We start from the raw sequence: 26,850 nt of genomic DNA, 5'->3' as shown, positions 1-26,850 counted from the left end.
TTAGGTGTCAGTTCGGCTGTTGAGAAACCCAAAGTCTTAGCAATGGGATCCTTAAATTCTAAAGAGTCACATGCTCAACCTTCCAACACACCTGCTTATTTTATGTCTAAGAACAACATAAGTTTTTCTTAGAAGTTGCAGATGCCTAGCAAAAACAGCAAAATCTCACTAGGCTTGTTTTGTTTCCTGAGGAATTTGGCTTAGGGAACCATCAGGCTGGAGGCCCCAAAACAAGGCCAGACAGAGATGCGAGTTGCCCCCCACGGGCAGTTGGATATGGCTGTGCAAAACTGGGAGTTAATTCCATTTGCAGCCAGGGTCCTACGGAGCTGCTGCAAGCCCTCAGAGTTGCAGCCTGAAAAGACTGTGGTCCCTATGGGGAACATTCCAATTAGAAAAGATCATTTATTTAGGAAGTACCCTTGGAAGCAGAGTTTCCCAAATTAAGCCAAATGGGATACCTGTTTTAATTGGCAAGCAGAAGCCTCGAAAAGGTTTCAAAAGCCCTGAGTGTTTCATTAAAAGATTCACTGCAATGGGGTGCCTGGGTGGCTCAGTCGTTAAGCGTCTGCCTTCGGCTCAGGTCATGATCCCAGGGTCCCTGGATCTAGCCCCGTATTGGGCTCCCTGCTGTGCGGGAAGCCTGCTTCTCCCTCTCCCGCTCCCCCTGCTTGTGTTCCCTCTCTTGCTGTGTCTCTCTCTGTCAAATAAATAAAATCTTTAAAAAAAAAAAAAAGATTCACTGCAAGAGGCTAATGAAAAATTGCACACACACCCCTATCTACCTTCAAAGAAGGGACCCCCACACAGGCCCCTCCAGAGTTGACGAAACTGAGGGGTTTTCCGGTAAACAGCCAAGGGGAGACTCTGGTAGATCCCAGAGCCAGCACAGGGGATCCTGGAAAATCTGGCAGAAGCCAGCAAAGGGTGGAAATTCTTACCAGAATCAGCTCTTCTGAATCTCTATCTGCAGTGCCCAGTTACGGGGAGAAAATTTCATGTCCCTTTCCAAATTGATTCTTCTTGTTCCAGCTGCTGCCTTTCTCTCCGTCGCACAGCTGGGCTGGGCTTTCTGCCCTGCCCGGGACTTGCGGTCCTGTTTCCTTCTTTTGGCTCTCTTCGGGAGTAACTCTGGATCTTGGGAAGTTATTATCCTTCACACCCTCTTTGTGGACTATCTTACACCAAAGGGGGGATTATTCAATACTGCCAGAAATATTTAAAATTAGAACTATGTACCCAGGGGCACCTGGGTGGCTCAGTTAAGCCTCTGCCTTCGGCTCAGGTCATGATCTCAGGGTCCTGGGATCGAGTCCCGCATCGGGCTCCTTGCTCTCAGTGGGGAGCCTGCTTCTCCCTCTCCCCCTCTGACCAACCCCCCTCCATGCTCTCTCCCTCTCCTGAATAAATGAATAAAAGTGTAAAAAAGAAAAAAGAACTATGTACCCAGAGGGGAAAAAAGCAAATTGAGATAAAGTAGTCGAGTAGGTGGATTGACCCATGATATCATTTAAGTTATAACCCAGTTGTCTGAGGAACTGAAAGCAACTGTCCTTATCTTTCAAATCTTTACGGAACTAGAAACAGCAGCTCTAGAGGCAATTCAAAGCCCACCTGTTCCTGTCCCAGTCCCCAAACTTCCCCTAATTATCTTAAACCGCTGGTAAACTACTGGCTTTAAGAAACCAAAGTCCTTCTAGAGGAATGTGCATTCTTTCTCTGTCCCTCAAACTTAAATCATCTTATCAGGACTTTGAAATGTCAATACAGCCCACAATCACCTGAGATTGAAGGGAAAATAAAGGGGGAAAGAGGCCTTTTTATAATATAAACTGCTAAAAGGGTTCTCATGCACCTCTTCCTTAGGATCAATTCCAAGAACAAAGACAAATCTTGAAAATCTTCTCCGCAAATATTAGTAACTACAGGGTCCCTGCATCTGTCTCTGTGTCCGTACATACATATGGTATAAATGTGAGATTTTTCTACCTCCAATAGTATTGCTAAAATTAATTTGTCAAAGAGCTCTATTTAGTTGGACAAGTGCTTGTAAGGATAGGGCATTCTAAAACTCTAAGACACACTGAAGCTAATCCAGATGCTTTTTCAAGTTCACGTGATCTGGGAAAATATTCAGTTCCTGGTTTACTTAAAATAGACTTGTCTCTAGAGTTATCAGCATTAAAATTAAAACTTTCATTCTGCCTGGGTTTACTGAAACTCGAATAGGTTGATATCATGATCTCTTAGACAAAATGTTTTTTGTCTCTTTTTAAATACTCGGAAGAATGATGGACTTTGATGTCTCATAAAGTTTCTATGTACCCATAAAGATTTTGGTAACCCAAAATCTTAAAAGTTTTGCTGAGTTAGGTTAAATGGTGAATTAAGTTAACTTCATTAAATATGTAGATCATTTCCAAATAAGATATAATACTAAAATATTAGTTACTGAACATGGGTTTATCTACTTTTGGCTTCCTCATTTCACAGAAACTATAGATGTTTGGGTCCTTAGTAACATGGGTGGGGTTTTTTGTTTATTTTATTTTTTTTAAAGATTTTATTTACTTATTTGACATAAAGAGACACAGTGAGAGAGGGAACACAAGCAGGGGGAGTGGGAGAGGGAGAAGCAGCCTTCTTGCTACTGAAGGCAGATGCTTAATGCCTAAGCCACCCAGGCGCCCCTTGTTTATTTTATTTTATTTATTTAAGTTTATTTTGGGGGGTGCCTGGGTGGCTCAGTCGGTTAAGTGGCTGACTCTTGATTTCGGCTCAGGTCATGATCTCAGGGTCATGGGATCCAGCCCGCCTCGCACTGGGCTCTCTGCTCAGTGGGGAGCCTGCTTCTCCCTCTCCCTCTCTCCCTGCATGCGCTCTCTCAAATAAATAAATAAAAATCTTAAAAATAAATAAATAAATAGACAAAGGTTTTTTGTTTTGTTTTGTCTTACTTTTGGTCTGCTGAAGTCTTTTTGACCTGGAACATTCCAAAGGATTTGTTCAACTAATTGGCCTTATTTGCTATGTTACATTTCATGGGAAGCATTGTCAAATAAGAAGCAAAACTTCATTTTCTTTATGCTGTATTTGTATGATGGTGGCAGATGTGGATAAAGTCCATTCTGCTTCTACAGTAATGGCCCCTCGTTGCCAGACTTGCCATCCTGATGTCCTGGTGACATGACAACAGTCTGCTCCTGAATCAGAGGGGGCTGACCGGTGTCTGTAAATTAACCGAACCGTCAGGGCCTTGGGGAAACCAGGATGGCACTTGGTCCTTCCCGACTCCCCGGCAAACCCCATTTTTCCGTTTCTGCACTCCTTCACCCACCATAGGGCATTTTCAAATAAGATGACTCAAATTATAGACAGACACTGGTGGCGAGGCTTCTGTAATATTACAGAAACCGTCTAACCGCAATGTCTGACTTGTCAGGTCCATAATCCTGGAAGAGCCTTGTCTATTCCCAGAGGCCTCCTCCCTCCTCCTTCTGGACACTTTGAACACCTGCAGCTGGGCTTCGGTTTCCACCTAGTGTGAGTTACCGATACGCCCTTGTCATTATGTATCTGTTTTCCAGGTGGGTTAAAGCCTTTCCCTGCCTCACGGCTGTTGCCCTCACAATGGCAAAGAAACTGTTAAAAAATGTGTCTCTCACTAGGGTATATCTTCTGTAATCTCCAGTGATCAAGGCACCCACTTCACTGAGCAAATCACGTGAGCCTTAATGAAAACCTTGCAAAGTTCTTGCATCTCTTCTGTGTCCTTTCCATAAAAAAAAGAGGCTAGCATGTGGGCATTAAGTCTAGATGCAAGTCCCTGTTTGTGTCATTTCACCCTAGAGCTACCCTCTGAGATTTTGTCCTTCCCATTTTACACATGAAACTCTTAAGACTCAACTTGCCGCAAATTGCACAGCTAGAAAGAGGTGGAACTGGAGCGAGCTAAGGACAGTATGACACCAAGACCCATTCTTCCCCTTCTCTGTCAAGCAGCCCTTCCATCTGACTTCTGCGACAGGGTGCTGTCCTACCACTGAATCTGTCTCTGGACCCCAGGGTCCACTGAGAGGAACCTTGGAGGGCATCTAATCTGTCCCCAGAGGGGCAGTTCTGATGTACCTCTCTGATTAGCAAGTCTCGGCTCTCTGAACCGCAATTTCCTCCTCTCTCAAAGAGGAGTTGGGCTAGATCCGTGGTTCCAAAACCACCCTTCTCAGACCCTTTCATATTCTTAAGGACTGATGATACAAAGAGCTTTCGTTTATGTGAATTTTATCAATAGTTACCATTTTAGAAATCAAAACTGAGAAACTTTTGAATAACAATTTCCCAAAACAAAAGGAAATTCAGTGATATGTGTCATTGTTTGACGGTTTTGAAATCTCTCTAACGTCTGGCTTACTACAGTTTAAGATGGCTGGAATCTCGTATTTGCTTCTGCATTTAGTCTCTTCCATATCACGTGTCGCAGAGCCTCTAGAAAACTCCACTGGACACTTGTAAGAGAGTGAGGATTTTTTTTTTTTTAAGATTCTATTTATTTGACAGAGACACAGCGAGAGAGGGAACACAAGCAGGGGGAATGAGAGAGGGAGAAGCAGGCTTCCTGCCCGCAGGCAGCCCCGATGCAGGGCTCAATCCCAGGACCCTGGGATCATGACCCGAGCCGAAGGCAGACGCTAACGACTGAGCCACCCAGGTGCCCCGAGAATGAGGATTTAAAAGGCAAGTCAGATCTTGCTAGTGCTAATGAGATAGTTTGGTGCCCACTTCTCCCTGAAAGGGTACCAGGGACCTCCAGGGGTCGTGGACCACTCTTTAAGAACTATTTCAAAAGGTGGTCCAGAGACCATTTGCAGTGAGAATCACCTGGGGTGATAAAATGCACTTCCTGGCCTACCCCAGATCTATGGAATTGGAGTTCATATTTATGAAGCTTCCTTGTACACTAGAGTGTGTGAGGGCCCCAAGATTCCTGCCAGCCTGGTTCATCCAAAACTACAAAGTCACCAAAGCTGGTGTTAAGACCTAGGTCCCTATGCCTCAGCAGTGACCGGTGACCAGTGATGGAAGCAGCTCTGCCCTCCCTGATTTTGCCTGGCTTCATCAGCTCCCATATTCACTTCCTTCTCCCTTCGACGAAGTAGTGAGGGCAGACAGGCATCACGCGTGTAGCTTTAAAATACATTCTGGGGCGTCTGGGTGGCTCAGTCGGTGAAGTGTCTGCCTTTGGCTCAGGTCATGATCCCAGGATCCTGGGATCGAGTCCCACATTGGGCTCCCTGCTCAGCGGGGAGTCTGCTTCTCCCTCTGCCTCTGTCCCGCCTCTCTCTCACGTGCTCTTTCAAATAAATAAATAAAATCTTAAAAAAAAAAAAAAGCTACTGTTCCTCTTTAAAAAAATAAAATACATTCTGGGCTTTATTGGCGAAAATCAAAAACACAAGAAACAACAGGTGTTGGCGAGGATGTGGCGGAAAAGGAACCCTCATACATTGTTGGTGGGAATGCAAACTGGTGCAGCCACTCTGGAAGACAGTGTGGAGGTTCCTCAAAAAATTAAAAATAGAACTACCCTATGATCCAATAATTCCACTACTGGGTATTTACCCAAAGAATAAAAACACGAGGGGCGACTGGGTGGCTCAGTCATTAAGCGTCTGCCTTCGGCTCAGGTCATGGTCCCAGGGTCCTAGGATCGAGCCCCACATCGGGCTCCCTGCTCAGCGGGAAGCCTGCTTCTCCCTCTCCCACTCCCCCTGCTTGTGTTCCCTCTCTCGCTGTGTCTCTCTCTGTCAAATAAATAAATAAAATCTTAAAAAAAAACAAACATGAATTCGAGGGGTGCCTGGGTGGCTCGGTTGGTTAAGTGTCCGACTCTTGATCTCAGCTCAGGTCTTGATCTCAGGGTCTTGAGATCAAGCCCTGAGTTGGGCTCTATGCTGGGCAGGGAGCCTAGTTAAAAACACTAATTTGAAAAGATGTATGCACGCCTATGTTTATAACAGCATTATTTCCAATAACCAAACTAGGGAAGCATCCCAAGTGTCCATCGATAGATGAATGGATAAAGAAGATGCAGTAAATATATATAAAATATATATATTGGAATATTAGCCATAAGAAAGAATGAAATCTTGCCATTTGCAACATGGATGGATCTAGGGAGTATAATGCTAAGTGAAATAAGTCAGTCAGAGAAAGACAAATACCATATGATTTCACTCACATGTGGAGTTTAAGAAACAAATGAAGGGGCGCCTGGGTGGCTCAGTTGGTTGGGCGACTGCCTTCGGCTCAGGTCATGATCCTGGAGTCCCGGGATCGAGTCCCGCCTCGGGCTCCCTGCTCAGCGGGGAGTCTGCTTCTCCCTCTGATCCTCCCCCCTCTCATGCTCTCATTCTCTCTCTCAAATAGATAAATAAAATCTTAAAAAAAAAAAAAAGAAACAAATGAAAAACAGAGACAAACCAAAAAAACAGACTCTTAACTATAAAGAATAAACTAATGGTCACCAGGGGGGAGGTGGATGGAGGGATGGGTAAAATAGGTGTTGGGGATTAAGAGTATACTTAATGTGGGGCACCTGGCTGGCTTAGTTGGTAGAGTATGTGACTCTTGATCTTGGGGTCATGAGTTTGAGCCCCTCGTTGGGGGTAAAGATTACTTTTAACAAAAGGTACACTTAGGGGCACCTGGTGGCTCAGTTGGCTAAGCGATTGCCTTTGGCTCATGATCCCAGGGTCCTGGGATCGAACCCCATGTCAGGCTCCCTGCTCCTCGGGGAGCCTGCTTCTCCCTCTCCCTCTGCCTGCCGCTTCCCCTGCTTGTGCTCTCTGTGTGTGTGTGTGTGTGTGTGTGTGTGTCAAATAAATAAAATCTTAAAAAAGGGGGTACACTTATCGTGATGAACAGAAATGTATAGAATTATTGAGTACTACACTGTATACCTGAGACATCTTATAATACTGCATGTTAACTATACTGGAATTTAAAAAAAATGACTAATGTTGAACCAACAGATAATTAAAATAAATTCTGGGCTTGCTTCCAGTTGTATATTTCTGCAACCAGGAAAAGCAAGAACGAATGACGCAAAGGGCCTCATGGGGCAGGGACTTTTCTTCCTAAGGAGGAAGTTCTGTTCTAATCTTGGCTCCACCTGGACATTGTACAGTGAGTCAACCACAGAGTCCATGAACGCCATGCTCCACACGGGAGAGTAGAGAAAGGAAAATTTGACCTTCAGGAGTGTCAGCCCTGGCTGGTACAAAACCGGCAAATAGGGAAGCAACTCAAGGAAAAGAACGAATTAACAGAATGCCTTTAATGCAGAAAACAATACACAAAAGTTTTTACATGCAAGATAGGTCGTGGTATTTTAAATATTCAGAGCGAGATTCCATATTGCATTCAAAAATACCGTCAACTGTGATTTACTCATACTCAACTTCCAATAGGAAAAGACCCCTGTAGTGCGACACAGGCTTACATGTAAGTTATTATAGTATATCTGTTAAAACCTGTATTACAAAGGAACTTGTGCAATTGGTGTGATGGGACCAGCTCTGGGCCCCTAACAAGCCATTAAACAGCTGTGTGACTTTTGTTTCCGGTGAGCACTTAATATGTGCAAGGTAACATGTTAGATGATAGGAAGCATTCACAGGAAGAAAAAAAAAAATCCTAAAATGTGCTGGAGGCGCCAACCCTGGTTCACCAGCATCTGCTGTCAGAGGCAGGAGGGTTCAGCGCGGACGGGAAGATGCCTGGAGCACGGAGCGGGCCTCCTGAGGAGGCTGTGGGGCCGCCTCCAGGGCCTCAGCTGTACGGGAAGTTCAATGACCGCCCCATCGCATCCCAGCAAGTTCGTTCACCGCCTGCTCTGCGCCTGCGCCTTCTCCTGCAACCAGGGGCCGCGCGGTCCCCGCGCACGGTCGTGGGCGAGGACCCACATTTCCCGGCGCTCATTACATCCGCGTGCCAGAACGAACCTGGGTCCCCGACCGGGGTGAACCCCACAGTGCGCGGCAGGGATGGGAGGAAGGGGCGAGGGACACTCGGACAACTAGGCGTCCGAGGGCCGGGGACAGTGGAAAGCACAGCGCGGAGTGAGCTACCACCCTTCCAACCTAGCCGAGCCCCGGCCCCGCGTGTCCTCTACTCCCGCGTCCGGGTGGGGCCGCCCGCCGCCCCTCAGCCGTCGCTCCCCGATCTGCGCCCGGCCCCCTTCGCTGTCCCAGTGCCTCCTGGCTCGCGTCCCCCGCCCCCTCCACCAGGGATCGCAAGCCGCCGGGCCCCCAGTGCCTGTTCCGGGCGCCCCTCCACTTGTGCCCGCGCCCTTCCCAGGCCTCTGTGCCCGTCCCGGGTGCCCCTGTTCGCTTCCCGGCCTCCTCCACCTGTTCTAGAGCCCCAACCGCGCGCCCAGCCCCCTTGGGCTTGTTCCAGGAGTCCCCGCCCCGCCGGCTTCGGCGTTGCCATCGATGTGCTCGGCGCTCTCCTGAGCCTGCCCCCCCGGGAGTGGGCGGGCCCGTTTGCCTCAGGTGGTCTAACAGGCGCGGGGGAGGGCCAATGGCGTCGCTGCACAGCTCCGCCCCTTCCTTCCGATTGGTCGGCGCCGGAAGGCCGCGGCCAGGGTCTGGGGGCCCGTGCGGGAGCGCGACTCCACCTCAGTAGACGGGCCGCGCGCTCTCAGCTCATCGGCTTCGTCCACTTCCACCCGGTCTGCCGCCGCCGCCGCCGCCATGGCCCAGTGAGTGACGGCCCGCGGACGCCCGGGGAACTTTCTGAGGCCCGGCGCGAAGGGCGGAGCTACTCCTGAGGTCGCGGCGTCGCGGGAGCCGGGCCTCGTGGCGCCCGGAGCCCCGGACCTTCAGGGTCTCAGGCCCGTCGTGGCGGCGCCGGGCGGACCCCCGTTTCCAGAAGGGGCTCGGCGCGGAGGGCAGCGGCATGGCCGAGGGAAGCCAGGGCTCGAGCTGGGGAAGTGGCTGGCCCGTCGGCGGCCGTGCCTGCAGGGGCTTCTCCCCAGTGGGCGCGGGGGAGGACACCCGCGATGAGTCATTGCCGGGTAGACTGGGGCACAGCAAAGATGGCATGCCCTCCTCCTGCAGGATTAGTTGATCTCAAGAGAACTTGAGGTCCTTTGAAGTGGCAGAGTGCAGGGTGGCCTGTCTGTAGGGGCCTGGGAGGTGCGTGCCTGGGTTCTCAAGGGTGAAAGGGAGTAAGGGGACGGAGGAAAAGGGAAGGCGAATTATTCATTCATAGCAAGAGCGAGGACACTCTTGGGTCCCTGAGTTGGAATGGATTAAGTGGAACTAACACAGTTTTCGTTATTCCCTTTCCTGGTCTTTTAGAGCTGACATTGCACTGATTGGACTGGCTGTCATGGGCCAGAACTTAATTTTGAACATGAATGACCATGGCTTTGTGGTAAGTCTGGAGGACACACACTTCTCTTGTGGGTTCTTGGTGTGCATCGGTGCACCGCTGTTGATTTCCAAGATCCTATACAACTGCGGCTTACTTCTCTTGATACATTATTCCCTGTTGCTGCTCAGGAGGTTTTTGCAAAGGAAGGGGAAGCACCAGTTCACATGGGGGGAGGGGCAGCTCCACCGTTCTCTGAAGGAGAGTCTTGCTAAATGTATCTGTAAGGTTGCAACCTGAATAAACTTACCCGGATTTTTTTTTTTTTTTTTTGAAGATTTTATTTACTTATTTGAGAGAGAGGGAGAGAGAAAGCACCAGCCAGGGGTGAGGGGCAGAGGGAGAGGGAGAAGCAGACTCCCTGCTGAGCAGGGAGCCCAGGAGGGCTCAGTCCCAGGACCTCCAGATCATGACCTGAGCCGAAGGCAGACACTTAACTGACTGAGCCACCCAGGCGCCCCATCTTAACCGTATCTTGAGGAGAAATCCGCCCTGGGTTCGTAGAACTCAAACTTTATTGTCTAATGAGAACTGGGGTGAGTGAAAGTTTAAATAGTATAAACACTAAGCTTGTTTCGATACAAAGAGTATTGGTGACAAAAGATAAAACAGTTTGCAGCAGCTGGTTCCTTGGCTTGAGTCTGAGTCCCAATCAGCTAGTGACAGACTCCAGCCTGATTTGCCTCAGGCAGCTGAGTAGAAATTTCACTGCCGCTTAATCTAGGGTCTGAAGGTCTTCTGTGTTCTGGGTCTCCTAATCAGACCTTTTGTCCTTCTAGGTTTGTGCTTTCAATAGGACAGTCTCCAAAGTTGATGATTTCTTGGCCAATGAGGCAAAGGGAACCAAAGTGGTTGGTGCTCACTCCTTGGAGGAGATGGTCTCCAAGCTGAAGAAGCCACGACGGATCATACTGCTCGTCAAGGCTGGTCAAGCTGTTGATGATTTCATTGACAAATTGGTGAGGCTAGGTCTGCTCCCGGCTGCTGCTGGTGGGGGCAGCTTTTCTCCTTCAGTCCTTCAGCTATTTCACCAGTTTTTTCTTAAGAGATTTTTTTTTTCTCTTCAGGGTCTGGATGTGAACTGCTTAGTCCAGACAAAACAGTGCCTCAATGTCTCAGTGTTGGTTAACTTGATTGGCACTAATTAAGTCACAACATATCCTCAGGTGGTACTAATTCCATATATGTGAAACTCTGGGACCCCAAGAGACATTTCAATTAGAATTCATTAACAGTAGGAACTGAAACAGTAGTAGTCTCGGTCTCTCTCTCTCTTTGATATTCAAAAAAACTTAACTGTTTTGGTTGTACATTATGCATGTCTAGTGCTATTCACTAATAAACCGTAGTGTCCAAATTTAGAAGTAGATTTTTTTCAGCATTTGTATAAAGTAACTATATGTAAGTCATTGTATAATTTAATATAAATGATGAGATCCCCTTAGGGAATCCTAGGATTACATGCTGGGTACTTTATCTGAATGATTTGTTGTCTCTAGCAAGTGTATATATTTTTTGGAAGTATATTCTTTGGGAGAAAAAACGTGTATGGGCTGTAGTGGCCTTGCTAGGGCAGGCGGGTGACCCCAGGGTGGGTGCCCCGGAGAGGGCCTCTCTTCACTTCTGACCCTGCGCATCAGCTGAAGCGGGGGTGCTCTGTGCAGGTGCTCATTCTGGTTCTTTGATACATCTTAGTCTGACCCCTCCTGTAGGCTTTCCCCCGCGGCCCCAGGGCTAGGGGGTGGTGGGCTTACTCCTTCCTCCGTGTGGTCTCCGCCAGGCTGTCCCCTCACAGGGGGGCTGATGGCCACTCTCCCACTGGGACGGCGGTGGGAGAGGAAGAGCCAGTAGTGACAACACGTTCTTCCCCAGGGAGCGTGGCCAGCAACATTGGGGTGAAGCGCTGTTGCTGTGAGGGGTTTCTGGGGCACCTCTGGGGCCCCTCAGCACACCTCGCCGACAGTCAGAGGGTCAGTGGAGACAAGCTCGCAGCCGGTGCCCTGTAGCCTTGGGTGCTTTTCCTTGCAACGAAACCCACAAAACCACACACAGCATACGGGCGAAGGGGAACGTGTGTGGAAATAACTTACGAAGATACTCAAAACCATTCTCAGTAACAGCTCTGGAAAAACCAGGGCATTAGCTGATGGGAAGAAACAGTTTCGCTGTGAGAATGTAGTGACAATAAACAAAGGCAAGGGATGAACATTCCTTTTCTATGGGAGTCCTGTTAACAGTGGGGGTGACTCTGCACGGAGAGGAGTTTGTAACCAGTGTGCTACCATTTAAAGAAAAAAATGACCTAGAAAGGAAGAACACTGTGATAAGGAGAGGACATACCAAGCTTTTTGTGTAGCGAGATGCTAAGCTGGTCACGATTAGCTATAGAAAGAATGGCCTGGAAGGTGGTAGCTTATTCTTCAGCATAAGAAAACATGAAGTCATGTTCGCTGGATCCTTGGCAGGGGGAGACTGAAGAATAACTAATAAAGCCAGCCTCGTTGTGCACCGTAGGAAGATGCGCTTGTTCGAGGCCTGGTCTTCTGCCATCTCCAGGCAGGGCTGATCACATCGCTGAGTCAGGCACCAAACCAGCTGATGGCCACTTACCGGACCCCCACCCTGCTCTGGGCAGATTTTACAGGAAATGATGGGATCCTTTAGAATGAGTCCTGTTCCCAGGGTTTGCGACTGTAAAGCGTCCGGTGGCACACAGTGGAAATACAAAATTTTTCAAGTAGGTTTTGGTTGTCGTAAAATTTTAAAGAGAACGATCTTCATTGCAGAGAGTTCCAACTGGTTTACAAGCCCTAACCTTGCACATAGGCTCCAGCTCTAGCCACAGGGAGGATTACTGAAAATTAAGTAACATGTGCTTTTAGATTGGGTTTATTTGGGTTAAATTCTTGTTTGTTTTAATTGGTCAAGGTACGTTCTAGTTTGTCTTTCATTTCTTTGGCCCACCTTAATGCTAGCGTCTGGTTACAGGTACCATTGTTGGACACTGGTGACATCATCATTGATGGAGGAAATTCTGAATACAGGGACACCACAGTAAGTATTCTTCAGTCTAAATTCTTCCTTTCTGAGAACATTCTAGAAAAAAGTGTCAGCATTGCACACGTGATAAAAGAGTGGACCGTCCTTCTGCAGTGCTGATGCTAGAGCTTGGTGCGGACACTGCAGTCCTCAGCCTCTCTTTCTGCTGAGACGTACCTGAGGTCTCCTCAGTCATACCTGTAACTCAAAAGGAGGACTTCTGCTCAGAGAGAGCAGGCTGACAGTTTGTGCTTAGCTCTTCCCTCCTCTGCCAGCAGCCATGACACATCAGTGAACAACGTGGTTGAGAACCATGGCTTTACTGGCCTTGTGGGCTGAAGGAAGACCCTGTACCATCTCAAGTGTTGAGTGGCAGGAGGTCATACTTGTATGAAACCAACTGTTAAAAACCAACCCCCCGCCTCTTCAAAACCCACCAACTCTTAATGGAGTCTTATGGTACTAGATCTTCTAGGAAAATGAGATTGTATGTTTGGCTTTATTTATTATTTCCCTTTGGGGGAAGGATAGCTATTTTAAACTTCCATGGATTTTTTTTTTTTTTTAAGTAATTTCTATACCCTACATGGGGCTCAAACTCAAAACCCCAAGATCAGGAGTCACATGCTTTATTGACTGAGCCAGCCAGGCTCCCTGGATTTTTTTTTTCTTAACTCCCAAACTGAGGGAATTACATTTCTTTTTAAAATTGTTTCTTTCTTTCTTTTTAGTAGGCTCCACACCCAATGTGGGGCTTGAACTCATGACCCTGAGATCAAAAGTTGCATGCTCTACCACTGAGCCAGCCAGGCACCCTGGGCTACAATTTCTTGAATGATCAGGTTATTCTTGGATGCTGGGGTCATTTCATGTCCAGTGTGGGCTCTCCATACCTGTCTTATACCTCTTCTCATTCATCGGGAGAAACTGTCTTATGGAAGCACAACAAAATTATTTTTCTCTCATACAGAGACGATGTCGCGACCTCAAGGCCAAGGGCATCCTGTTTGTGGGGAGCGGAGTCAGTGGTGGAGAGGAGGGAGCCCGGTATGGCCCCTCACTTATGCCAGGAGGGGACAAAGAAGCCTGGTGGGTATCAGAGGTGCCACCCCCCACTTCAGCACAAGGGAGCCTGAGCTGTGAGGGGAGTGAGCCGTGGGCAGTGCTGATCTCTGTGGCCCCTGAGTGGTGGAGATGCGGGAAACACTTCTTTTGTCTCTACATTTTGCTGCTTTGATATCCTGTATGTGCATATTCTCTTTTGCCTCCTCTGTTATTCCCTCCAAGACTGATACTGGAAACTCTATAAACAGGCTTACCAAGTTCAGGGGCTTTAAGGAAGCCGTTCGAATAATGTCCTGGGCACTGTCTGGACTTAGAAGTAAAGTCTGCCTCTCTAAGTGATGGACAGTCCTAAAATAACTTTTATTTAATAATCGTGAGTAATGGAAAAATCTGACAGGGCCTGTTTTGTCCCTGGGAGAGTGAGGTGGAAGTTTTGTATCTACTTGGGGAGAAGACAAGTTTTACACTGTGCACTGTGCTGTATGTAAGAGGAAATGCTGGTCATAGAAGGGAGGGTGCGGTGGTGATGTAAGAGCAGGGGTGGGGTGCGTAAGGCATAAGGGTGCGGGGTGAGTGGGACAGAGAATCAAAATGAAAAGGTGCAAGTAATAACCACGCCTGACGCAGACTGAGGGAAACCCGCTGCTGAGTTTGCAGAGAGGTGAGCCAGACAGAGGGAGGTAGGTAAGCAGAAGAGAAAGAAACAGAAAAGGAGGGATCCTTTTGAGGGAGACGTGGAAAGGTACCATTCTTTCCTAAATGAGTTTGATTTCCAATATGCTAGAATTATATTAGGAGTTGAAGTAAGGAGTGATCAAATCTAATTCCCAGAGGTGAAGGGTTTCCTGGGGAAGGTTATTCTTTAAATTACCTCTCTGATGAGTAAGTTCGGAGATGTTCTGCAGTATGTGAAATCTAAAGATTTTATATATTTATTTATTGGAGAGAGAGGAGAGAGAGCGTGTGTCAGCAGGGGGAGAGGCAGAGGGAGAGGAGAGAGAGAATGACAAGCAGACTCCCCGTTGGGTGCGGAGCCCAACATGGGGCTTAATCTCCTTGGCCCCGAGATCATGACCTGAGCAGACATCAGGAGTCGGATGCTTAACCCACTGAGCCACCCAGGCGCCCCTGCAGTTTGTGAAATCGAGAAGTAGATAGAGGCCTTCCTGCTTCTCAATAGTTTACAAACATTTATCCTGGGCTAGACATGCAGATGACACACATGAAAATCTTTGATAATGCAGAGATGCTCCGGTTGCTCATTGACTGGCTCATTCTTTCAGACCGGTCTGGTAAACTTAAGCATATATGAGACTCATTCAAATTGTTTGCTAAAAGTAATAGGAATGATGGTTAATATAGTGTTTAAAACGGGGTCACCTGGGTGGCTCAGTGGGTTAAGCGTCCCAACTCTCGATTTAGGCTCAGCTCACGGTCTCAGGCTGGTGAAATCGAGCCCCAGTAGAAGTAGGAGTGGTGCCATGGCCCGAAATGCACAGTACGAGTTCAGTGAAGTTCTAAAGGTTAACGTGCAGCTGTCTTAGCTCTAATCCTGAGCGTTCACTTTGCAACCCTGGCAGCCCTGTGCCTTTACCAAACACTTCTTGTGGAGAAGCCTCTTTATTGGTCAGTAGTGAGAACGTGAGCAGAAAGCCTTGTGAGTTCACAGATCCCCCTGGGGGGCAGTGGGAGGGGTGAAGAACAGCTGCTTTCTCTCCGAGTACTAACGAAGAGTGCTGCCCTGGGAACTCTAGCCCGGTTCTGCGCGTGCGCGTGCGGAATCATGCTGTGCCTGATAGCATGCATCCAGACCGGTAACAGGCGTCTCCACGGGAACTTCCCTGTTGCTTGCTGTTTCGCATCACAGCTCCTTTTATAGTGCAAAGGAAATTTCTCCTGGTACTTGGATGCTTCCGGCTGGCCTTTCTGTCTTCTCCAACCAGATAGTCTGCAGCCTCTGCGGGGCTTACCATGTGGACTTGGCACATTGATTACTTTTTCCGCGTGGACTTGGCACTTTCACCTCCCATTCAAAAGAAAAAGATTGGCGGGAGGTCCTTGAGTATTTAACTGAGATCTCAGTCCCTCTTTTCAGCAGCTAAACTACGTGGTTCCTTCCCACAGGCCCCACATCAAGACAATCTTCCAAGGCATCGCTGCGAAAGTCGGGACGGGGGAACCCTGCTGTGACTGGGCAAGTTCTGGCTCCTCTTTCAAGCCAGCTGGTAACATGGGCACGGACATGACAGAGCACAGAGCCAGGACCGCCTGGTGGCAGTCGTTAGTTTTGTGACAAGCTTCTCAATCTTGAAGTTGCTAGCGCAGCTGAGGCCTAGGATGCATGCCTGTTTCCCGTGTCCTTGCCTCCTAACTGAATATTTCAGAGCCTTGAGGTTGGTATTAGAAACTGCCCTCCTCAATTCATCTAAAAGTTGGATTTCTTAAGAAGGCACAGCAAGGATGAGGTGAAGCGTGACTTGTTTTATTAGCTGTGTGACTTCGTGAAAGTGAAGAAAATGTCAGAATGAAAGGTGGGCTCCGTCTGCCTGCATGGAAGGGGGAGGATTGAAGGGCTGGTGCTGTCAGATGTCCCGGCCACGGATGTGGAAAATCTCTTTCCTGTAGCTTGGGACGCAGGTATTCTGTGCTTGAACAGAGTATGCGACGTATGGCCTTCCGCCTTCACGAAATGGGAGGGAGGCCTAGGCTCATTCGTATGTGCCTCCCTTTCTGCATTTTGTGTTGCTACCAAAATCAGTTTTATCCCTCCTGCAGCCCCAGTCCATGCCATGGGTGGGCAAAGCACTAGGCTGAGAGACCTGACCTGTAATTCCGTCTCTCCATTCGCTGTGGGACATTATCGAGTCAGTCAGAAAAGTGTTCTTGTCCGTAAAATATGAGGGGTGGGCTGGGTGGTCTCCGGGGTCTCTTTAGCTCCTAATCCCCTTTATTAGTTTTATTTCGTATGAGGAAGGTAGAAGGCAGAGACGGAAGGAGGCCTGAGGTGGACAAGGAATGGGGGGAGGCCTGACGGCAGCTGTAGCCCCCAGTGCTGGTCCGGACATCTTAACCAGTGGTGCCCGAGTCAGGCAAAGTCTGCCTAGGGTGGAGAGAGGCTGGGCTGGATTTGGAGGGTTGAGGATTTTCTCAGTAGTATGGATGGGGCAGGGAACTTTCAGGCCATGACAGTCGATTACTATAGTAAAAGGACAGCCACAGTCACTCCTTTGTAGACGTTTCTTGTAGACAACAGAATCATGAAGAAAAACCAGTACTGGCCCTGCTGTGTCTTGATCGAGTCGGAGCTTGACGTTCTTCAGCCTCAGGCTTACTCTCAGGCTATTGAGAAAACTGGTATAGATACTAAAAGCAGGCACTCCTGAGTTCACTCTTGAAGTTACAGGAAGGATGGGGTGAAGAAGTAAGATCTTATGAGCCATGTTACTTAGCAGCCAAAGAAGGTGTCAGAATCAGAAGGGGGCAGGTCAGCAGTGGAAACTCAGAGGGCGGGAGTCTTGGATGTAAAGGTCAATTGTATGGATCCCAGCGGTGACAGCAGAGACCGCTCAGGTCAAGCAAACCTCGGGGCCACTGCGCAGGTATAGATGCCTGTTGTGGAGATGGATGCGCCTGACTGCAGAGCCCATTGTCACTGAATATTTGACCCTGAAACTCCCTTTGTTCTGATTCCTGGCCCACTGAGCAATTCTCAGATGATTTGGTTTCCTGCGCAGCTCGTCTGTAGGGACAGAATGTGCTGTCGGGACTAACGCTTGTAGCCACTAAAATCCGTAGTTAAGTTTCTTACCCTAAATTCATAAACTGGCATTCTGACTGTATACATCTTGCCAGCTTTACTATAAATCTGTATCTTGTCAACTGTGAGACACGGCAAGAACACATTTCTGGGCTTACCAGGTTGAGGGCCAGACCTGGGATCTAAGGTCATTTTACCCCCTGGTAGCCATTGGAAACAACTACAGCACAGTTATAGACTTAACAGTGCCAGTGACTTCATTAGCCAACTTTAACCCCCAGTGGCTAGGAGAATGGTGACCTCGGGAAGAGGAGGTCTTTCACTTGTGGGCAGGGCTGGGAGCGAGGGGCCCTTCATAACAAGGGAAGGTGGGAAATGCAGGCTGACGAGATGTGGGTGCTTACAGTGAATGGGAGGTTGGAAAAATCTTGAAAGGAACGAATTCAGAGTGAGTTTGAAGGAACACTGGACTGGACTGAAGCTTGGATTGAATTGTTACCTAGTGACGCTTAATTTAAAAGTACTACAGATATTTGCTCCCTATTTGTTATTTTTTTGTATGGGGAGGGAGCCTCGCCAAAGAATATGACGCGGGCTTTTCTGGGTTATTGCCTGCCTCTGAAGGCCTCCCGGTGCTCGTCGCCCTGACAGGTGGGAGGTGAAGGAGCAGGGCACTTCGTGAAGATGGTGCACAACGGGATCGAGTACGGGGATATGCAGCTCATCTGTGAGGCCTACCACCTGATGAAGGAGGTGCTGGGCATGGGGCATGACGAGATGGCAAAGGTGAGTCCCGGGCCCTGCCTCCGGGCTACAGCAGGTGACCGCTGCTCAGATGAGAGGGATTTGCTAGCAACAGTGAAGCCTTCTTCCACCTCCTTCCTGTGGTCATGCTGGTGGCAGGATGGACTCAGCCCAGGGGCACCTGGGTGCCTCAGTCGGTGAAGCGTCTGCCTTTGGCTCAGGTCATGATTTGAGTTAAGCGTCAGGCTCCCTGCTCAGTGGGCAGCCTGCTTCTCCCTCTCCCCCGCTTGTGCGCGCTCTCTCTCTCTCTCTCTCTCTCTCTCTCTCTCTCAAGTAAAAACAAAAAAAGAATGGACTCAGCCTGATTTAAGGGAAAGCTGTACGATAGGATAGCTAGCCGCCGAGCCAGAAGTCCCCCGAAAATCTTGGCGGTGATCATTACCACCATTTAGTGACCCTTCATGTGTCAGGCCTGTGTCCTTTTATGGTCATTACCTCATTTGGTCCCCCCATTGTCCCATAGGAGAGGCAGGCTGGAAGCTTGCTTTCCTGGTCAGGTTGGGACTGGCTGTTTGACAGTTAATCAAAAGTTAGTCAAAGTGGGGGAAACATAAACATTCCCCCCCAGCATTTTATTATGAACCGGATGTTCAAACACACAGCAAAGTTGAAAGACTTTGGTAGTGGACACTTGTGTGCACACCACCCATATTCGCCTACTAGCATTTTACTACACTTGCTTTATTGAATGTCTGCCCATCCCTCTCTCAGTTTGATCTTCTAAAAATACATTTCGAGGTAAACACCAGTACTCTTTTCTCTAAAGACTTCAGCATCGTTCCTAGGTAAACATTTATTTTCACTGAAAATAGAGGAAGGCACATTCATCACCATTCCAGTCCTTTCTTCGAAGTGTGGCTCTGCTGGGCAGCATCAGAGTTGTCTTTCTCATCATCTAGAATTTCTACTTCCAGTGACTTTGAGTGGAACATGATTTAGGGACACTTCTTGCAAGGTGACACTGCAGAATCCTTCCAGATTTTTTACAGTTTTTCCTCCTAATTTTTTTGTTTTAAAGTTTATTATCTTTTTAGTAATCTCTACACCCAATGTGGGGCTTGAACTGACAACCCCGAGATCAAGAGCTACAGCCTCCACTGACCGAGCCCCCTGGGCGCCCCTCCTTCTAACTTTTAAACTTGTCATCCCCACTTTGTTTCACTGACTTGCCTTTACTCCTTTCCAGAAGTTTAACCTTATGTTCATAGAAACCGTGCTTTTCTTTTTTTGTGTTCAAATGTAATTGATTTACTTAAAACTTAATGTATTTATATATACGAGTGCTGCTCTGTATGCCAGCAACTGTTCTAGATGTTGGGGATGTAATAGTGAAAAAACCGAAGTCCCTGCCTGCACGGAGCTGGGAAGACACGATAGTAACCCCACAGACAGTGTAAAACTAGGTGGCGGTAACTGTTCCGAAGAAGAGGAAATGGGTGTAAGGAGTAGGTCAGGTGAGCAGGGAAGGCCTCCGAAGAGGTGATGGTGTGAGGTGAGGAGCGCTTAGCTCTGAGGGGAGAGCCGTGCTGGTCATCAATGGGCATAACCAGGCTCAAATCAAATACAGCTGACTCGTGGTGAACAGAAAACTCAACTCGGGGGGAGCAGGGCTCAGACACGTACATGGAGCCTGTTAGCCTGCAGGGCGGGGCAAGTTGTGAGCGCCGGTCACTCTTCACAGGGAAGGGGGCTTGTGCGTGGGCCTGGTTTCTCTCACGCTGTTTGCTCTCACGTCCTGCACTAGGCATTTGAGGAATGGAATAAGACAGAGCTCGACTCATTCCTCATTGAAATCACGGCCAATATTCTCAAGTTCCAAGACAGCGACGGCAAACACCTGCTGCCGAAGATCAGGGACAGCGCGGGGCAGAAGGGCACAGGGAAATGGACTGCCATCTCTGCCCTGGAGTACGGCGTTCCCGTCACCCTCATCGGTAACGTGTGGCTTTCAGCTGAGGCCCCTCGCCTCACTGGTGTGCTCTTGCTGTCCTTCTGGGATGTTGGGGTGGACTGGCCACTAAGGACCGGGTTTTCAGGAGAATGTGTGCAACCCTCATCAGCGTTCAGTGCTTTCTGCTCCTCCCGTGTGAGAGGCTGACACTCTGCGGGTCTCTTCCTGATAACCTTCTCTCAGTCATACGGGCTTTGAGATGCGTTTGGGAGTTCCTGGCTCTCTTATGTAGTTCGGCCTTCGGGGTAGCTTCTGTCTTAGGGATTGAACTGTGGTCAGTGACTTCCATGACTTTCCAGTGCGGAAGATCACGGTAACGAAATTGTTCATACGGAAGTTCACCGAACGACATAAGCTTACATCCTCAGCATTTATTGTTAATATTTTGATTAGGTTCCCCCCCAGTATTTTGTTTATTTTTCATTTTATTTTATTTAAAGGTTATTTATTTATTTATAAGTAATCTCTACACCCAACATGGGGCTTGAACTCATGACCCTGGGATCGAGTCACATGCTCTTACTACTGAGCCAGCCAGGCGCCCTTCCTCCAGATATTTTAAAAATAAAATATTACCTATACATTTCAGGTCCTTTAATATTCTCTTCCTTCGTTCTTCATTTAGAAGAAAGCCACTATCCTGACCACTTGTGTGTGTCCTTCTCTCGCATGTTGTTTTAGAGCAGTGAGCTGAGCACCAAACTCGAGAAGATACAGGGTGAAGGAAATCATAGAAAGCAGAAATAAACAGAACAAATAATAAGAGGATTCATAAAACAAGCTGGTCCTTTAAGAGTAAACTAGGTACACTTCTGGCAGGATTGAGAACGGTCAGTAAAACAAGGTGCCTAGCTTGCCGAGCGAAAGGCTCATCTTTGCTCCTGGCAGAAGGGCGCCCCTCCAGTAAAACAGATTTTCCTGTCTGCTTCGCCGCCCTAGTCCGCTCCCTCCTTTTCATTTCCTATGAATTAGGCTCCCTGCTGCCAGTGGCCGTGCCGGGAGGCACGTGGGGAGAAGCGGGCTGCTTAGCCAGCGAGGGCCAGGGCAACGAGGGCACGGCGGCGGGGAACGGCCCTCGTCCCAGACTGCAGTGGAAGAGCAGTGTAGGTTCAAAGAGAGCCCTGCTCTCGTGCGCCCTTCCTCCCCGCCCGAGGCAGGCCAGGCTTCAGCCCTGGGTGGGTGCCCTTCGTGTTTGTTGAACTAATGGGGAAGGAAGTCTTGCAGCTGACCCTTGGGTAACACGGCCTCCGTGCGCCCGCTGCGTTACACCATCGCTTCTGCCCCGGCGCCCGGTCCACGTGCCTGTGCGCGAGCAAGGCGGGCGGGGCGGGGCCCCCCCGGAGCCGCCCGCCCGAGCCGGCTTGTGTTCCGAGTTTGGGCGGCCTGTCAAGTGAATGGCCAGAGGTTTTACTCCAGTTTGTCTGGGGGGGGGGGGGGGATTAGTTAGAGTAATTTATTTTAATTGAATAAAGTGTCAGTTGAGCAAGTTGTCTTTTCAAAGGGCTGATTTTGAAGATGCTAAATGTCTTGATATTAAAATACCATATTGAGGGGCGCCTGGGTGGCTCAGTCGGTTAAGTGTCTGCCTTCGGCTCAGGTCACGATCCCAGGGTGCTGGGATCGAGCCCCACGTCGGGCTCCTTCCTCAGCGGGGAGCCTGCTTCTCCCTCTGCCTGCTTCTCTCCCTGCTTGCGCTCTCTCTCTGACAAATAAAATCTTTGAAAAAAACCCACCATATTGAAATGTTTATTCAAATGAAACAAAATTATGGTGATCAAGGATGTACTGGAAACTAAATTTTAATAATTAGAAAATGGAGTTTTGGGGGCATCTGGTGGTTCAGAAGGCTCTGCTTTTGGCTCAGGTCATGATCCCAGGGTCCTGGGATCGAGCCCCACATCGGGCTCCCTGCTCCGCCGGAAGCCTCCTCCTCCCTCTCCTGCTCCCCCTGCTTGTGTTCCCTCTCTCACTGTGTCTTTGTCAAATAAATAAAATCTTTAAAGAAAAAAAAAATGGAGTTTTCTGAGGGGCGAGTCTGTTATTTCTCACTGTACTAGCTGTTGCAGACAACCCCCGTTATCAAGGCAATGCCACCGTAGTTGAGCATCTAGCTGAATTCCAAGGCTGCCTGATGTTAACTAGTTTTCAAGGGGTAGTGAGTACAGAGAGGCTTTGGTGAGCATTTAAAAATTAAAAGTCCTCTCAAGTGAAATTGAAATTTTACATATGGACTAACAGAGTAATTCTGAATAAAAGTGGTTTTTTACTTCCTTGTTTTTTCCCTAGAACTCCTCCCTTTTTTTTTTTAAGACTTTATTTTTAAGTAATCTCCACACCCATCATGGGACTCGAATTTATAGCCCCGAGATTAAGAGTCGCAGGCTCCACCAACTGAGCCTGGCAGGCGCTCAGAAGTCCCCTTTTGAATTTCATGTTGATCTTTGTGATTGATACCCTACATTCATGTTGGAAGATTGACTTGTTTGGAGTTTTAGTTACCAAGTTAACTGTCTATAGCTTTTTATAAGTTCAAAACTCTTTCTGAGCCAGGTTAAATTTTGTGGCCTAAGGTTGAAACTTCAGCTCTTTTGGCAACTGAAAATCAGCTCCTTTTCTAATTTTCCTCATTCTTTCTGGCTTACGTGTACTCTCTTCCCTTCGGTTTTATGAGTGAACTTCGGCAATGTTATCCCTTCCCCTACGCAGGAGAAGCCGTTTTTGCTCGATGCTTATCATCTCTGAAGGATGAGAGGATTCAGGCTAGCAAAAAGCTGAAGGGTCCCCAGAAGATCCAGTTTGAAGGTGATAAGAAAGCATTCCTGGAGGATATTCGGAAGGTGGGGCCCAGTCCCTGGGCGTGGTCGTTGGTGCCTCGGGTGACAGTGGGGGTGGGAGGGCGTGGGAGGCCCAGGTGGGGGCAGCAGAGCCCTGTCCTGTTAGCACTGTCCCTGCTAAGACCCGCACTGCTGGTGCGGGGAGGCCGTGGCTAACTCTAGCTCTCGTGGGTCTGTCATTCTTTAGGCCCTCTATGCTTCCAAGATCATCTCGTATGCGCAAGGCTTTATGCTGCTAAGACAGGCGGCCACGGAATTTGGCTGGACCCTCAACTATGGTGGCATTGCCCTAATGTGGAGAGGGGGCTGCATCATCAGGAGGTGAGTGCGGGGCACACGCCAAGCCCCCGTGTCGGAGAGTGGTGGTCTCTGCGCCTGTGTGGACAGTTGCCCTGGGAGTGGTGCGGTGGGTCTCTGCACTGGCGACAAGACTGGTTTAGATGGTCATGTCCCACTTTCTTCCTGTACGTTACCTGTTCTGACTAGATTGTCTGTACCCTGTAGAGTAGTTCTGTGAGAACGATCACACCCTCTGGCCTTGCCTCTTGGACCTCAGGCCCCCTGTTGTCCCTGAGCGAACCACTGGCTGTCAGGGCTTAGGAGTAACTCTGTACGTCACTAGGGTATGTGTCAGCTGCTTTCTGTCAGGTGTCCAGCGTGCTCAGGTTAAGAGTCACGATTGCTTCCCTCTTGATCATTTCAGCGTGTTCCTAGGAAAGATAAAGGATGCGTTTGATCGGAACCCACAACTTCAGAATCTGCTCCTAGATGACTTTTTTAAGTCAGCTGTTGAAAACTGCCAGGTAGGTAGCCCAGAGCTGGGTGCTGGGAATTTTATTTTTCACTTCCCAGCCTCGGTGCATATGGAATTCTGTCACTTAGAAAGGAAGCAGTTCTCGGGGGGCTGACCCCTAGTCTTGGGCTTGTTTTGCCGCAGGGCTCGTGGCGGCGGGCAGTGAGCACCGGGGTCCAGGTGGGCATCCCCATGCCCTGCTTCACCACGGCCCTGTCCTTCTACGACGGATACAGACACGAGATGCTACCGGCCAACCTCATCCAGGTGAGCTTTCTGAGCAGGTGGTAAACATTAACCTGGCTGCTGCCTGACGGCGGCCTGTCCGCGTATCATCCCAACCAACTCGACTTCTTGTTTTCAGGCTCAGCGGGACTACTTTGGAGCTCACACTTACGAACTCTTAGCCAAACCCGGGCAGTTTATCCACACTAACTGGACGGGCCACGGTGGCAGCGTGTCGTCCTCTTCATACAATGCCTGATCAGACCGGTCACCTGCCGCTATTCCCCGGACTGGAACATTCCACTTGCCACCAACACTGCTTACACAGCCCTCCGCCCTCCTCTCTGCTCAGACCTTTTAAAATAAAGTCTCATAAGAGACTCCTAAAAAAGTCACGTGAGTGTACGTGCAAAGCAGCTCTGTGAGGAGCACCATGCCCTCTGCCCCGGCCTCTAGGAGCTGAGCAGGAGGCGAGCACGTGTGTGCTTGCGTGATCAGCTCCCGGAAGCCGTTTCCCACGTGTCCCTGTGCTGAGGGGGCAGTGGGTCCCCCTGCTAGAGGCACGCGGGAATCGGAAGGGCTTCTGTGGACTTTGCTCAAACTGGAAACTTTGTATCACGTAGTAGATTTCCCATTTTTCTCTACTTAATAAAAGGTACATTCTACGTATGCTTTTTCTCCAGACTCTTCAGTATTCTCCCCTCGGCCACACTGAGCCATTCTCACCACTGGCAGGGAGGTTTGCGGCTGGTTTCATCACATTGGAGGCTGTTTCCTTCCAGCCGTGTTCACTTTTTCCTCTCCGTTTTCCTTAAAAAAAGACTCCAGAACAATACAAGAAACACACCAAAGTTAGGATCCTGGTTAACTGTGCGAGGAGGGACGAGGAGGCGACACGGGACCCGAATGTTTTCTCGGGTTGGGTTCTGGGTCTGCGGATGTTCTCTGATAAGTCTTCATGCCTTGTGTGTGTCACACTTCATACTGCACGTGTTAGGGAACTACATTTAAACGACACGGGGGCCTCAGTGTGCCCACCTCTTTCTGTTTGTCCCTAAGCCAGGCGCATGGGTTTGGGGCGGGAATTTTAGCAACCTAAGCCGCCTCCTTGAATGGGGCCTGTTCACTTTATCTTGGTCAAGAACAAAAGTCCTGCTAGCACACTTGCTGATAGTGTTATATGGCCTGGCGCCAGTGTAATTGTTTTATTCCAGCAGCTTAACTCTAGAAGGTTTCTCTGGAATGCTTTACAAAGTCTTGAGAGTATCCTAGAATAGAGCAAAGGACTTCCTTGTTTTGACAGCTGGTGTGTAATCTGACCCCTGACCTCTTTCCAAAAAGTGCAGGGGCTCACAGAGCTGACATGGGAGGCGATCCTCTTCATTAAATGTTCAGCTTTTGAAGCTCTCAGCGTGGATGTAAGTACTTCGCTAGACATGGCTCTGGCAGCCCTCCCCGGCCCCACCATCAAATCTAAGAGGTGCTGAGTCACTGCTCATGACAGGGTTCTTTTTTTTTTTTCCTTCTAAAGATTTCATTTGGGGCGCCTGGGTGGCTCAGTCGTTAAGCGTCTGCCTTCGGCTCAGGTCATGATCCCAGGGTCCTGGGATCGAGCCCCGCATGGGGCTCCCTGCTCAGTGGGAAGCCTGCTTCTCCCTCTCCCACTCCCCCTGCTTGTGTTCCCTCTCGCGCTGTGTCTCTGTCAAATAAATAAAATCTTAAAAAAAAAAGATTTTATTTATTTGTCAGAGAGCACGCACGCACAAACGGGAGGAGCGGCAGAGGGAGAAGCAGGCTCCCCGCTGGGCAAGGAGCCCGACATGGGACTCGATCCCAGGACCCTGGGATCATGACCTAAGCCGAAGGCAGACGCTTCACCGACTGAGTCACCCAGGTGCCCCGACACGGTTCTTTTTTAAGGGATGGGAACCCCTCGATGCAGCTTTTCTCGCAGGTGATCTCTGACCACTTGCTCTGAGGCAGACAGGTCCTCCTAGGATGGAGAGCGAGTTCCTTCAAAGAGAAACACCTGTGAGGGCTGGGAGGCTAAGTGGCAAAAGCACATGCAGGAAAGCGGGACTGTCCAGAGGAGTGTCCGAAATCCTACTGATCATGTGCAATAGAGCTTAAGCCCCTGCTCACCATCCGGAAGCAATGAAGCTTCAGATCCAGGCCCTTCCACCTACTGGCTGTAGGCCTTTCGGCAAATTATTTACTACCTCTGCTCTCAGTTTTCTCATTTGTAAAACAGGATAACAGTACCTGTCTCCTCAAGGCTATTTTGAGGATTCGGGGAGTAAGAAGGCCAGTGCCTGGCACGTAATCAGCACCTCTGTGTGGCATTATTACCACTTCAGGCTGCACCTGTCCTGAAGCAGTGGGATTTCTGAGAGTTAGAAACCAGATTTACGTCTCAGCACCCAGTGGGGAGTTCACTCTGCAAACCAGTCCTCAGAAGGTTCCTGGTGGGGCTCCTCCGTGTGCCCCACGGCGGGGCGTGTAGGTTAAGACAGACATCTTCCAGAAGGGCCAGGGGAGGCCGGTGGGGCTTCTCAAACTACACAAGCCCCCAGCCCCGGGGATGGGTCCTGAGAAAAAGGGCCGACTGGGATTGAGCAGGACAGAAGTGCGGTCCCGCGCTGCGCGTCTCTAATGAGCTCCCAGCTGCTGCCACGTTGGCCCCTGGGCCAGAGAGAAGGGCCGGAGCGTGCACCCGGACCCTGCTGGCTGGCATCGACGTCCTCCGCCCTGCCATTTCTTCATCTGCGAAGCGGGGTTAAAAACGACTTTCCCAGGTTATCGGGGCGGTAACAGATTATATATCAACTCCTTGGCCCAGTACCTGGCACACAGTGAGGGCACAATAAAAGGAAGTTGTTTTTACTGTTAAAGAATGTAACAGTCCTTTGCCTAGGTCCTTGGTGGGGAGACTATTTTTACTAGATAG

The 26,850-nt window shown here is 49.2% G+C and overlaps 1 protein-coding gene across 2 annotated transcripts; it reads left to right on the top strand.

The window, feature by feature from the left end:
* Nucleotides 1–8,646: 8,646 nt before the first annotated feature.
* PGD (phosphogluconate dehydrogenase) lies at nt 8,647–24,572 on the top strand. Of its 2 annotated transcripts, none has more exons than XM_028108154.2 (13): nt 8,647–8,761; nt 9,363–9,438; nt 10,215–10,394; nt 12,424–12,489; nt 13,445–13,563; nt 15,664–15,733; nt 17,948–18,082; nt 19,845–20,034; nt 22,758–22,888; nt 23,073–23,206; nt 23,589–23,688; nt 23,823–23,945; nt 24,043–24,572. In XM_028108154.2, exons 1-13 carry the CDS (start codon nt 8,754–8,756, stop codon nt 24,160–24,162), a joined length of 1,452 nt encoding a protein of 483 aa, XP_027963955.2. In that variant the 5' UTR covers nt 8,647–8,753; the 3' UTR covers nt 24,163–24,572. The 2 variants fall into 2 exon arrangements, with proteins under 2 accessions (XP_027963955.2, XP_027963956.2); XM_028108155.2 differs by lacking the exon at nt 8,647–8,761 and adding an exon at nt 8,863–9,197.
* The last annotated feature ends 2,278 nt before the right edge of the window (nt 24,573–26,850 follow it).

This window comes from Eumetopias jubatus, unplaced genomic scaffold (genome assembly GCF_037043125.1).
Source record: "Eumetopias jubatus isolate StellerSeaLion01/CBP00866 unplaced genomic scaffold, mEumJub1_p1.0 scaffold_4, whole genome shotgun sequence".
Classification (NCBI taxonomy): domain Eukaryota; kingdom Metazoa; phylum Chordata; class Mammalia; order Carnivora; family Otariidae; genus Eumetopias; species Eumetopias jubatus.
Note: the sequence above shows the minus strand (reverse complement) of the source record. Positions and strands in the feature narration are given on the sequence as shown.

Bases quoted from the DNA above. Each gene is read 5' to 3' on its own strand.
- PGD (XM_028108154.2), top strand. The intron at 9,439-10,214 runs GTAAGTCTGGAG...TTGTCCTTCTAG, and splicing joins TGAATGACCATGGCTTTGTG to GTTTGTGCTTTCAATAGGAC. The intron at 20,035-22,757 runs GTAACGTGTGGC...TCCCCTACGCAG, and splicing joins CGTTCCCGTCACCCTCATCG to GAGAAGCCGTTTTTGCTCGA.